The sequence below is a fragment of the Tachyglossus aculeatus genome, chromosome 12 (genome assembly GCF_015852505.1).
Source record: "Tachyglossus aculeatus isolate mTacAcu1 chromosome 12, mTacAcu1.pri, whole genome shotgun sequence".
In the NCBI taxonomy this organism is placed as follows: Eukaryota; Metazoa; Chordata; class Mammalia; order Monotremata; family Tachyglossidae; genus Tachyglossus; species Tachyglossus aculeatus.
The window spans coordinates 20996013-21008687 of NC_052077.1; the positions used below are offsets into that span (position 1 = coordinate 20996013).

At 41.4% G+C, this 12675-nt stretch overlaps 1 protein-coding gene across 6 annotated transcripts in view; it reads left to right on the top strand.

Annotated features, from left to right (window-relative positions):
- DCLK2 (doublecortin like kinase 2) overlaps nucleotides 1–12675 on the top strand; it is a 113117-nt gene that overhangs the window by 7305 nt on the left and 93137 nt on the right. For all 6 annotated transcript variants that reach the window (XR_005453413.1, XR_005453415.1, XR_005453414.1 and 3 more), the window contains exon 2: nucleotides 4421–4755. Coding sequence is in view for 3 of the 6 variants with exons in the window: in XM_038755116.1 (XP_038611044.1) it covers nucleotides 4421–4755 (335 nt within the window). In the remaining 3 variants the exon portion in view is untranslated. The remainder of the gene's footprint in view (nucleotides 1–4420; nucleotides 4756–12675) is intronic.

Consider the following 12675-nt stretch of genomic DNA (forward strand, 5'->3'; position numbering starts at 1 on the left):
CTACTCTCCCATCCTTCCCAGTAGTATCCTCAGAGGAGCTCTCCTCCCTCCTCTCAAGTGCTACTCCGGCCACCTGTGCATCTGACCCCATTCCCTCTCATCTCATGAAATTTCTTGCTTTGTCCCTTCTCCCCTCCTTAACTTCCATCTTCAACTGCTCACTCTCCACTGGTTCCTTCCCCTCTGCCTTCAAACATGCCCATGTCTCTCCCATCCCAAAAAACCCTCTCTTGACCCCACCTCACCTTCTAGTTATCGCCCTATCTCCCTCCTACCATTCCTTTCCAAACTCATTGAACGAGTCATCTACACGCGCTGCCTTGAATTCCTCAACACCAACTCTCTCCTCAACCCCCTCCAATCTGGCTTCTGACCCCTACATTCCACGGAAACTGCCCTCTCAAAGGTCACCAATCACCTCCTGCTTGCCAAATCCAACGGCTCATACTCTATCCTAATCCTCCTCGACCTCTCAGCTGCCTTCGACACTGTGGACCACCCCCTTCTGCTCAACACGCTATCCAACCTTGGCTTCACAGACTCCGTCCTCTCCTGGTTCTCCTCTTATCTCTCCGGTCGTTCATTCTTAGTGACTTTTGCAGGCTCCTCCTCACCCTCCCCTCACTGTGGGGGTTCCTCAAGGTTCAGTTCTTGGTCCCCTTCTGTTCTTGATCTACACTGACTCCCTTGGTGACCTCATTCACTCCCATGGCATCAACTATCATCTCTACGCTGATGACACCCAAATCTACATCTCTGCCCCTGCTCTCTCTCCCTCCCTCCAGGATCGCATCTCCTCCTGCCTTCAGGACATCTCCATCTGGATGTCCGCCCGCCACCTAAAACTCAACATGTCCAAGACTGAACTCCTTGTCTTCCCTCCCAAACCCTACCCTCTCCCTGACTTTCCTATCACTGTTGATGGCACTACCATCCTTCCCATCTCACAAGCCCGGAACCTTGGTGTCATCCTCGACTCCGCTCTCTCGTTCACCCCTCACATCCAAGCCATCACCAAAACCTGCCGGTCTCACCTCCGCAAAATTGCCAAGATCCGCCCTTTCCTCTTCATCCAAACTGCTACCTTGCTCGTTCAAACTCTCATCCTATCCCGTCTGGATTACTGTGTCAGCCTCCTCTCTGATATCCCATCCCCCTGTCTCTCCCCTCTTCAATCCATACTTCACGCCGCTGCCCAGATTGTCTTTGTCCAGAAACACTCTGGGCATGTTACTCCCCTCCTCAAAAATCTCCAAGTGGCTACCAGTCAACCTATGCATCAGGCAGAAACTCCTCACCCTGGGCTTCAAGGCTGTCCATCACCTCGCCCCCTCCTACCTCACCTCCCTTCTCTCCTTCTCCAGCCCAGCCCGCACCCTCCACTCCTCTGCCGCTAATCTCCTCACCGTGCCTTGTTCTCGCCTGTCCCGCCGTCAACTCCCGGCCCACGTCATCCCCCTGGCCTGGAATGCCCTCCCTCCGCACATCCGCCAAGCTAGCTCTCTTCCTCCCTTCAAGGCCCTACTGAGAGCTCACCTCCTCCAGGAGGCCTTCCCAGACTGAGCTTTCCTCTCCCCCTCCTCCCCCCCACCTTACCTCCTTCCCCTCCCCACAGCACCTGTATATATGTATATATGTTTGTAGGTATTTATGTATTTATTTTATTTGTACATGTTTATTCTATTTATTTTGTTAATATGTTTTGTTTTGTTCTCTGTCTCCCCTTATAGACTGTGAGCCCACTGTTGGGTAGGGACCATCTCTATATGTTGCCAACTTGTACTTCCCAAGCACTTAGTACAGTGCTCTGCACACAGTACGCGCTCAATAAATATGATTAAATGAATGAATCCTCAACTTCCATCTGTGCACAGGTGAATCCCAAATGTGACATCTCTCCTCTGCAGTTTTGCATTTCCTCCTGCCTTCAGGATATCTCTGCTAGGATGTCCTGCTGGCATCTCAAACTACTCATGTCCAAAAGAGAAGTCCTAATAATAATTATAATAAAAATTATGGTATTTGTTAAGCATTTACTATGTGCCTGACACCGTACTAAGCACTGGAGTGGATACAAGCAAATCAGGTTGGACACAGTCTCTGTCCCACCTGGAGCTCCCAGCCTCAATCCCCATTTTACAGATGAGGTAACTGAGGTACAGAGAAGTGAAGTGACTTGCCCAAGGTCACACAGCAGATAAGTGGTGGAGTGGGAATTAGAACCCGTGAGCTTCTGACTCATAGGCCCATGCTCTACCCACCGTGCTTGCTGCTTCTTATCTTCCCACCTGATCCCTGTCTTCCTTTTGATTTTTGTATCACCACAAACACCACCACCATTCTCCTTGAGTCATAAGTGTGTGACACTGGCATTATTTTTGACGTCTCTCATTCAACTGGCTTATTCAATTTGTTACAAAATTGTCAGTTGTACCTTTATTATATCTCTAGAATCATCCCTTTTCTTTCCATGCATACTGCCTTCATGGTGATCCAAGCCCTTATTTCCTGCCTTTACTGCATCAGCCTCTGCACCGATTTCCCTGCCTCAGTCCACACACATTGTTGCCCATGTCATTCTTCTGAAAAGCTATTCAACCCATCTTTACGCTCCTCAAAACCATTCAGTGATTGCCCATCCACCACCACCTCTCACCCTCAGCACTCCATCAGCTTTCTCCCTGTTACCTTACCTCTTTGATCTACTACAGCTCAGTCCACCCACTTTGCTCCTATAATTGTTGCTCACTGTACATTGACGTTGTCTCTCTTGCTGCTGACCCCTTGCTCACATCCTCCATTGGGATGGTAACACCCACCCCTTCATATCTGACAATCCACCACTCTCCCATCTTCAAAATCTTCTTAAAATCACATCTCCAAGAGATGTTCCCCAACTAAGCCCTCATTTCCCATAGTTTTCCCCACTACGTCACCTATGCGCTCGACTCAACCCCTTAAACACTCATCCCAGCCCCTCAGCGCTGATGTGCTATTTCCCCAATCTTAAAATTATTTTAATGACTCTTTCCCCCTATAAACTGTTACCTCCTTGTGGGCAGGGATCACATCTACTAACTTGTCGGATTGTGCTCTGCACATAGTAAGTGCTCCATAAAAACCACTGATTTATTGATTTGTCCATCTCTCTTCTTGTCACTTCATTTTTTTCACATTGTGGCAAGGATTTACAGTAGCTACCTTCAACATCTCTTGTGCTTCCTTTATTCTCTTGCCCACTCCCCACCATTTCAGCTGTTGGTCTTTATCAGTATGGTTGAGTTTCAAAAACATTTGTTAGTAAAACAACTTTTCTGGTTTTCGGGTACAACTGAAAGCTTTAGAAACCGTGAATCTGCCCCTTCTTTAGAAAACTGAAAAGACGCTACATGAGTGTAATCTATTTAAAGTGTACCAAACGGCCAAGGCTGGGAAAATCTTTGTTTTCTGCACTGTAGGATTATTTCTGTTTGTACAGACACGAAGCTGTGACTCACACATTGCAATCCCTGGCTGCATTTGTGTTAAATTTCAGAATCCAACAGTATCTTTGGGTAGGCATGGTTTTCAGTCCTAATTTGATCCGTCCTACAGTACTTTTCTCCGTATTTTTACCCAGTATTTTCTGCTTGCCAAATGTGAGGTTTTTAGCTTTGTTTTCCAACATCTGCTCTTTTAAGTGATTCTCATGCTGAGTGCTCTGTTATCTTTGGTAAGTAATAAGATATTTCATTGCTTCATGTTCCACATCTAGAAAGAATAACAGGTTTCAGTGAGACTTTAAAGATAGAGTGGTTCCATATAAATAGTGCTGTAAAGGAGGCACATAACTTTTAAATCTAAAAACATTATTGTGCACTTTAGTGTATTTTTTTAATATTTCTCAAGTAATTGAGTATTTTAAATAATATTGTTGAAAAATGTGTTGACCTCACTCTACCCAAAATGGTTGGTTTTGGAAGTTATACAGGGTATAATTCTCTAAATGACAGTAATGTATCCATGACTAGGCATATTTTGTCACTCTTAGAATTATATTAACAATTGTATTGTTAAAATGAAACATTGACATTGTTACTGTAATTGTGGTGGTCTGTGTAAGGTAAGAAAAGTGATGAACTGCTTGGAGACTGAACAGAAAATTTCATATTAGGGGAAAAATGGTCTTATGTGTTAGCTAGCTATTTAATGTATTGTCTGTTTTGCATGGGGTTTTTTTGTTTGCTTTTTAGCACGGAGCGATAGAAAATGCCATTCTTTTGAGAATTGTGCTTTTCTGGACTTCCTAATTCTTCTGTTCCTCAAATAATTTATTTGGAAAAAAACTATTGCATAAAATTTGGTTAAATGTGATGCCCTGGGACTTTAAATTCTAGTGGAATTTGTGAACTTCTTGAAAACCAACTATTTATTTTTTTAGGTGAAAGTTACGTGTGTGCATCCAATGAGCCTTTTCGCAAAGTTGATTACACCAAGAATGTTAATCCCAACTGGTCTGTGAACATCAAGGCTGGATCCACCCGATCCTTGACTTCTTTGACCGCTACGAAAAGTGAAGTGAAGGAAAGCAAAGATTTTATCAAGCCAAAACTGGTGACTGTGATTCGGAGTGGAGTGAAGCCTCGGAAAGCCGTGAGAATCCTTCTAAATAAGAAGACAGCCCATTCTTTTGAACAAGTCTTGACTGACATCACTGAAGCAATTAAGTTGGACTCGGGCGTTGTCAAGAGGCTCTGCACCCTGGATGGGAAGCAGGTATGGTCAACTGCTTAAAGCCTCAGGGATATCTATGGATGAATAGGCTTACACGCTATACTGTTCTATTGTATTTGTATTTTTATTTAATCTAGCTTAATTGTTCTTCTGGTCCTGCTTTTTTAAATTATTTTAGCAGCATTTGTTCGCTGCTTACTATGTTCCAGGCACTGTACTAAGTACTGGGGTAGAATACAAGCTAATCAGGTTGGACACCGTTTCTGTCCCATGTGGGCTTTACAGTCTTAATCCCCATTTTACAGATGAGGTAACTGAGGGACAGAGAAGTGAAGTGACTTGCCCAAGGTCACACGGCAGACAAATCGTGGAGCTGGAGTTAGAACCCAAGTCCTTCTCCCAGTTCCATGCTCTATCCACTAGGCATGCTTTTTTTTAACATCTGACTCCGCCAACTGTCAGCTGTGTGACTTTGGGCAAGTCACTTAACTTCTCTGTGCCTCAGTTACCTCATCTGTAAAATGGGGATTAAAACTGTGAGCCCCCGTGGGACAACCTGATCACCTTGTAACCTCCCCAGTGCTAGAACGTGCTTTGCACATAGTAAGTGCTCAGCAAATACCATTATTATTATTATTATTATTATTATTATTATTATTATTATTATCTGCCTCCTCCTCTCCTGTGGTGAGACTCTTCCTTATCATCTCTCTGGCCTCAGTCATCCTCTTTTCCAGAAGCAGCAAAGTTTAGCTGAACCCACAGAATGTCCCAATAACCTTTTTTTGGGTTGCTGATTGTGCACTGAAATGAAAGATCCTCTAATCTCCCATTTCATAGTGAAGTTGGTTTTAAAAATTAAGTCCTTTTTCTTTTCTGTAAAAGGATAAAAAAGAAAAAAGCCTCTCTGTGTAAACTTCCTAGGAACATGAAAAAATGAACATCTTTCATTTAATGAAAGTCTTAGAAATGGCGGGTTATTCTATGAGCACTTGAACAGGTACAGAATGAGACTTTTGAAAAAAAAATAGCTATTAATAAGGGACTGAGCCATAAAATAGCTTTCAGCTTTGCCAGTTACTAACATAAAAAAGTATTTTATGGAACCGTATAAGAAAGGGGAATAAGCACCTTGGGCAGAAAAAGAAAGTGATTGATCCATATGGAAATTGAAGTCAGACAATCCTTGGAGTCACCCAAATGTCTGGACGTGTTTTGCCATTGAGTACCAATTGATGGTACTTTCTTTTTCTGCCCAAGGTGCTTATTCCCTTTCTTATAAGGTTCCATGAAATACTTTTTTATGTTAGTAACTAGGAAAGCTGAAAGCTATTTTATGGCTCAGTCCCTTATTAATAGCTATTTTTTTAAAGTCTCATTCTGTACTTGTTCAATTGTTTATAGACACACACTCACATGGACCATATTTGGTGTTCTCCAAAGGAACGAAGAGGCAACCCATTTTGTTTTTGAAAAGTAACAATCAAAAAATAATCTTGATTTTATAAGCATGTAAAGAGCTCAAGAGCTTCACAAACATATCAGATTAACTGGTACTGCCTTCTCTTATGAAGTAATTATAGAAAATGTTATCAGTTTGGCTTAGGGGAAAGAGCATGGGCCTGGGCGTTAGAGTATCTGGATTCTTATCCAGGCTCCAAACTTAACTTGCTCTGTGATCTTGGGCAAGTCACTTTACCCAAGTGCCTCAATGTCCTCATCTGTAAAATGGGAATTTAGTTCCTGTTCTCCTACTTAGATTGTGAACCCCCTGTGGGACAGGGGCTGTATTAACTTGATCAACTTGTGTCTATCCAAGTGCTTTGAGTAGTGCTTGCCACAAAGTAAATTCTTAACAAATACCATAGTAATAGTGATAACTTCATTTTACCAGATTAAAAAGCATGAAGCAGAGGAGGGTTAAATCTCATGGACCAGAGGTGGTTGAGGGAAAGGAAGATAGCCTTTCTGTGTCCTTTCACCGTCAGCATCTTCCCCTTCCCTCCACCCCCAGAATTTGTATTCCTTGGATATGGGTAGATACCATGGCTAGTGGAAAGAAAACAGTATTGGGGGTCAGCAGGTTGGGGTTCTAGTTCCAGCCCTTCCACTTGCTTGCAGTGTGACTGTGTGCAATTTAACTTCTCTGTCTTAATTTCCTCATCTTCCTCCTTAGAATGTGAACCCTATGAGGACTAGGTATTGTGTCCAATCTGACTATCTTGTGTCTATCCAAGTGTTTAACAAGCGTCACAACTGTTATTCAGAAGAGGAGACCAGAAAGGGACTGTTATTTCTCAGACGGAGAGAAGAGATGCATCCCACATATTAAATCTGTCACCAGATTCTGTCAGTTCTACCTGCACAATATTGTTAAAGTCCACCCTTTCCTCTCCACCCAAACTGCTACTGCACTGAGTCAAGCCCACCGCAACTACTTTATCAGCCTTCTCACTGACCTCCCTGCCTCCTGTTTTGCCCCAATCCAGACCATAAGGCACTCTTCTCCCTAGATCATTTTTCGAAAAAAGTTCAGTCTGTGCTTTCCCACTCCTCAAGAACTTATGGTGGTCGCCCATCTGCTTCCATATCAAACAGAAATTCTCTACCATTGGCTTTGAGAAGAAGCAGCGTGGCTCCGTGGAAAGAGCCCGGGCTTTGGAGTCAGAGGTTATGGGTTCAAATCCCTGCTCCGCCAACTCTCAGCTGTGTGACTTTGGGCAAGTCACTTCACTTCTCCATGCCTCAGTTACCTCATCTGTAAAATGGGGATTAAAACGGTGAGCCCCTGGTGGGAAAACCTGATCAACTTGTAACCTCCCCAGCGCTTAGAACAGTGCTTTGCACGCAGTAAGCGCTTAACAAATACCATCGTTATTATTATTATTATTTGAAGCACTCAGTCAGCTGCCCCCACCTATCATCTCACTGATATCTTACTGCAACCTAGCCTGCTTGCTTCACACCTCTAATGCCATCGGACCTCACTATACCACAGTCTCATCTATCTCGCCAACTCCATGACCATGTCCTCCCACTGGCCACAAACTCCTTCCCCCTTTGTATCTAACAGACTACCGATCTGTCCACCTTCAAACCCTTAGTGAAAATCACATCTCTTCCAAGAGACTTTCCCTAAATCCTCATTTCTCTTACTCCCTTTCCTTTGTGTCACTCTTACACTTGGATTTGTACCTTATAAATACTTGATACCCCCACCCTCAGCCCCCACAGTACTTATATAAATCTTACCTCCATCTTACCTCCTTCCCTTCCCCACAGCACCTGTATATATGTATATATGGTTGTACATATTTATTACTCTATTTATTTATTTATCTTGTACATTTCTATCCTATTTATTTTATTTTGTTGGTATGTTTGGTTCTGTTCTCTGTCTCCCCCTTTTAGACTGTGAGCCCACTGTTGGGTAGGGACTGTCTCTATGTGTTGCCAATTTGTACTTCCCAAGCGCTTAGTACAGTGCTCTGCACATAGTAAGCGCTCAATAAATACGATTGATTGATTGATTAAGTCTGTCTCTTTTCTAGACTGTAAGCTCCTTCTGGGTAGGTAATGTGTTTACCTACTGTGTTTCCCAAGCACTTAGTACCCAGTGCTCTGCACACAGTAAGTGCTCAATAATCTACCTGGAGCTGATCCACTTGGAGCCGGGGCAGATTTCAGGAGAGGCTATCTTCTGCTTCAGGCCCTTGCAGTTTTGAATTTTCCAAGGTGGCTGACAGCTGTTCTCTATAAACGACATGCCAGGAATCTATGTGTGTTTAATTGGTAGAACAAGGAAGAGAAGTGACAGGACAGGTTAAGTAGGTTAAAGGAAGAAGTGTGCTATTTATTGTTTAGACTCAGTGGGTGGAATTAAGACTAGAAGTGAAGTTTTATTCTGACCTCCTGCTTTAGCAAGATTCGTGTTTTCTTCCTCACTTTCCCAGCTATGCTTCAGGAAAGATGAAATAACTATTGAGTTGTTTTTGTGTGTTCAGAAATAAATCTGTCCTGTCTTTTTTTTTCCTTGTGAGAAATCTATTTCTTAATAAAAATTAATTATTTTAACTTTTTGCCTGATCCTGTGGGAACCCTAAGAAGTGCTCAAGTTCCAGCATTAACTGAAAAATGATTAAACAGATTAATAGATTTTTTTTCTTCCCCTAAGAAATCCGGTTGCAAGCTTTCAATGAACTATATCACAAATGACGGTGATCTTTAGAATAGTGGTATCGATGCTTTAAAATACATTTTTATTTCATGATTTCACTGTTCCTTTATTTTCTTTGTCATGCTGCCTTAGTTTAGACGTGGAAATACCAGCAATTTCATTGTTGCTGATTAGTGGTTGTCCTGCAGTCAATTCATGAAGGTGGTTTCATTGTGACATTTCACCTTAGAAACTGGACAGTGATAGTTACAATGCATTCAGTGCATCTTTGCTGTACTTCAAATGTGCACCTATGTAGCAATCTACCTGCCTTGAGATTTTTGGTAATAATCCAAAGGTCTTGTTTTTCTCTTGTCCCAAAAAATGTAGTTGTATCAGCTAGTTTTCCCAACAATTTTATGAAATAGCCTTTTTACAGTATTTTACAGTAGGCTAAAGAGCACTCATTGTATAGCCAAATATTTAAAAGAGTATATATCACAATTGTCACATTTTAGTCCTGACAACATTGAAGAAAACATTTTGAAAACAGAGAGAATGTGAATTTTTGAAGGATTTGCATCTTATTAAAATACAAAATCCTCTAAAAATCAACTTTTCAATCTTAATCGTTGCTCTCCTTTAAAATTGATTACTCTGAGTTTGGGTTGAGTGGTGTTTCAGAAATGTTTGGGTGCTAAACCATTAAAGTCTTGCATGGTCTGGAAATCTGGGGTTCAACTTTATGCCATCCTCAACAGGACATGGGAACTAGACCCTGAGGAATCCACAAACTTCTCCCAACCACTGAAGAGAATGTCCTGGTTAGTAAACAAATGATTTGATTACCACAGAAAATTGTAGAAAGTGTCAGTAGATTCAAGAAAAGTTTAAATACAGTCATGCATGGTAAATTCAAAATAAGCTTTAAAAGGGAAAATTAGGGATATGGAAAACATTGTCCAGTAGTTTGTCTTGGCCACATCTATGCTACCGCCATTTGTACTGCATTGTTGGATCATCACAAGCAAGTATTGGACTGAGTGGACCACTGAATTTATCCAATATAGCATTTCTCTTGTTTTCTTGGTTAAGCAGGATTTAGTTTTGCTATTATCACTTAAATAACTCATTAATATCCCTACATCCTTTCTGTTTTCCAAGATAATTCCTCATTGTCAGTATTATTAAGTATTTCCCATGTGGGAGAGGGACTGTGTTTAACCCAATTTGTTTGCATCCACCCCAGTGCTAAGTACAGTGCCTGGCTCATAGTACATACTTAAATACCATAACTATTATTATTATTTCTATTATTATTATGGTGTGCAGAGTGTGTCTTTGGCCAGTAGAACAGGAAGTCACTGAAATATGAGGACTGATCATGCCTGGGCTGAACTCAGCCAAAGGCAGACTTCTGTTCCCACCCTGAAATTGTCTAAATCCAACAATCCTGGACCTCACCTCGAGGCCAGTAGAAACTGTGGAGGGCCCTTGTGTGCTTGTCTCTGGGGAGGGAGTAAGGGGACCTCTGAGAATCTGCAAGAACAGAGCATCAGGGAAGATGAGAGGAAGGAGTAGTTCCTAAAAATCAATCAATCGTATTTATTGAGCACTTACTGTGTGCAGAGCACTGTACTAAGCGCTTGGGAAGTACAAGTTGGCAACATATAGAGACAGTCCCTACCCAACAGGTGGGCTCACAGTCTAGAAGATGTTTGATAGGGTTAAATTGTTTATGAGCTTGATGTGGAGGATGAAAGGTAAGCAGACAGAGAAGTAGTAGGAAGAGGTAGAACATGGATTAAACAAGGGATGGAGCTAGCACACCTTTTTTGAGACAAATAGAAGTTGTGTAAATCTTGTGATCTTTTAAAATTGTTGTCAAAGGCAGTATTTCCATTTTCAACTTCTGTGCCAAAGTGGATTCTAATAGTTCCCCTTGTTTTTTTATTGTTTTCTACACTGCCAAATTGTATTGTATGGTTGTGACAGATTAAACCCCAGGGAGCAATGGAGTAATGTATAGTTCACGTTATGCTTTTTCTGCATTATTGTATTCTCTGACAGAAATACTGTTAAAATTGCAGTACACTTTCTATGTTGTAAAAATCAAGGAGGCTTTTTTAACCACTACTGACCAAATGGCAGCTTTCATTATTAGTTGCTGCTGCTTCAAAAAGTTAGGAGAAATCCGTCTTTAGCATTTGAAAAACACTGTATTCGGTGTCACTTGCTCCCAAAGAATATTTTAACTTTGCCAAGGGAGAAGTGAATTCAGAATTATAGTAATGATCATTTAGCTAATAACATGTAAGCTAGGAACTCTGAAAGCATTAGAAGTAAAAGAGAAAAAGTAATCCTTTTCATGTGATTTAAAAATATATATTTTTATTCCATATGAAATCCTTATTTACAACCCTTTTAAAGTACTTTTACCTTTATACTTCTCAACATGTTTAATATCCTACCTTGATAACTGCACAGTTAGATGTTTTTTGAACACTGCTTTTTCTGACTTCCATTTTGGCAATCACTATTTTATTTTTGATGACCAAGAATTTACCTGTTCACAAATCACTTAGTACATGCATGTTCTTTAACTTTATTGTAATAGTGATGTTTTTATAATCAGTGTAATTTGCACCTCAAGTGGTAACATTTCTCAGGTCAATTTTTTGATGAGGCAATTTGTTTTATTCATATTCTGTAACTTGTGCTAATGATGGCTTCAATCTGTCGTGGAGCAATTGAAATTCAGTCTTAGTAGTGGATTGAATAGCTCACCTAACAAATGGAGTAATTACAGACAACTCTATCTTCTGCCATCCTGAAATGTCCCAAAGCTTCAGATCTACATTGTAGGAATGTACAAGTGTGGTATATCCCACAGAATCTATTAGCAGATAATTAGCCTGGCAAACCTTTAAATTCAATTTATAGCTATTATATGTCAGATTAGAAGTCATCACATTCTCCATTAGTTGAGTGTAATCCTGGAATTCATTTGTATTGTTGCTCCTCTTGTTTTCATTTTTAGGGCTTGAGTTTTCAAAAAATAAATTGCCTTTCAGTGAACGCTCTTTGTGAGCAGAGAGCATGTCTACCAACTCTGTTATACTGTAATCTCCCAAGCACTTAGTACAGTGTTCTGTATACCATTAGCAATCAAAAAATGATTAATTAATCAAATGAGCAGTATTAAGGAGGATTGACTTGATTTCAGCCATGTTTGTAGTAAGTGCCGTAAGGGTTTTATATCAGAAGCTATGGGCCTGGTTTAGTGATCTTAGTAGTGGGCTAATTCCAATTCGACGTAACTGGGCTTCTCATAGGGGAAGGAGAGTGGGGGAAAGAAGGTGTTCATTCATTGAGCACTTATTGTGTGCAGAGCACTCTACTATCAATCGTATTTATTGAGCGCTTACTGTGTGCAGAGCACTGTACTAAGCACTTGTGCTGTACTAAGTGCTTACTAAGCACTACAGTACAGAGTTGGTAGACACATTCACTCTTCTCAATGAGCATGTCTAGCTGCCCCGGCATGCTGTTGAGGTTGTAATCCTCAATCCTGTTGAGGTTGATTGATTGATTGATTAATCCCAGGGAGGGCTCACAGACTTCTGTGGCTTTGAGACTGCATGGCAGTGCCCAAATCTTACAATTGTCCTAGCCTGCCCCCCAGCTAGGTATATGAGGTGGCCATGGACACAAGGTGCAGAAGTCAGCCTGCCAAGTCCATGCTTCCTTGGTAGATGAAATGAACGTACTGAGCCTGAGGAGAGAGCTTTTGGTATCCTCAGGAG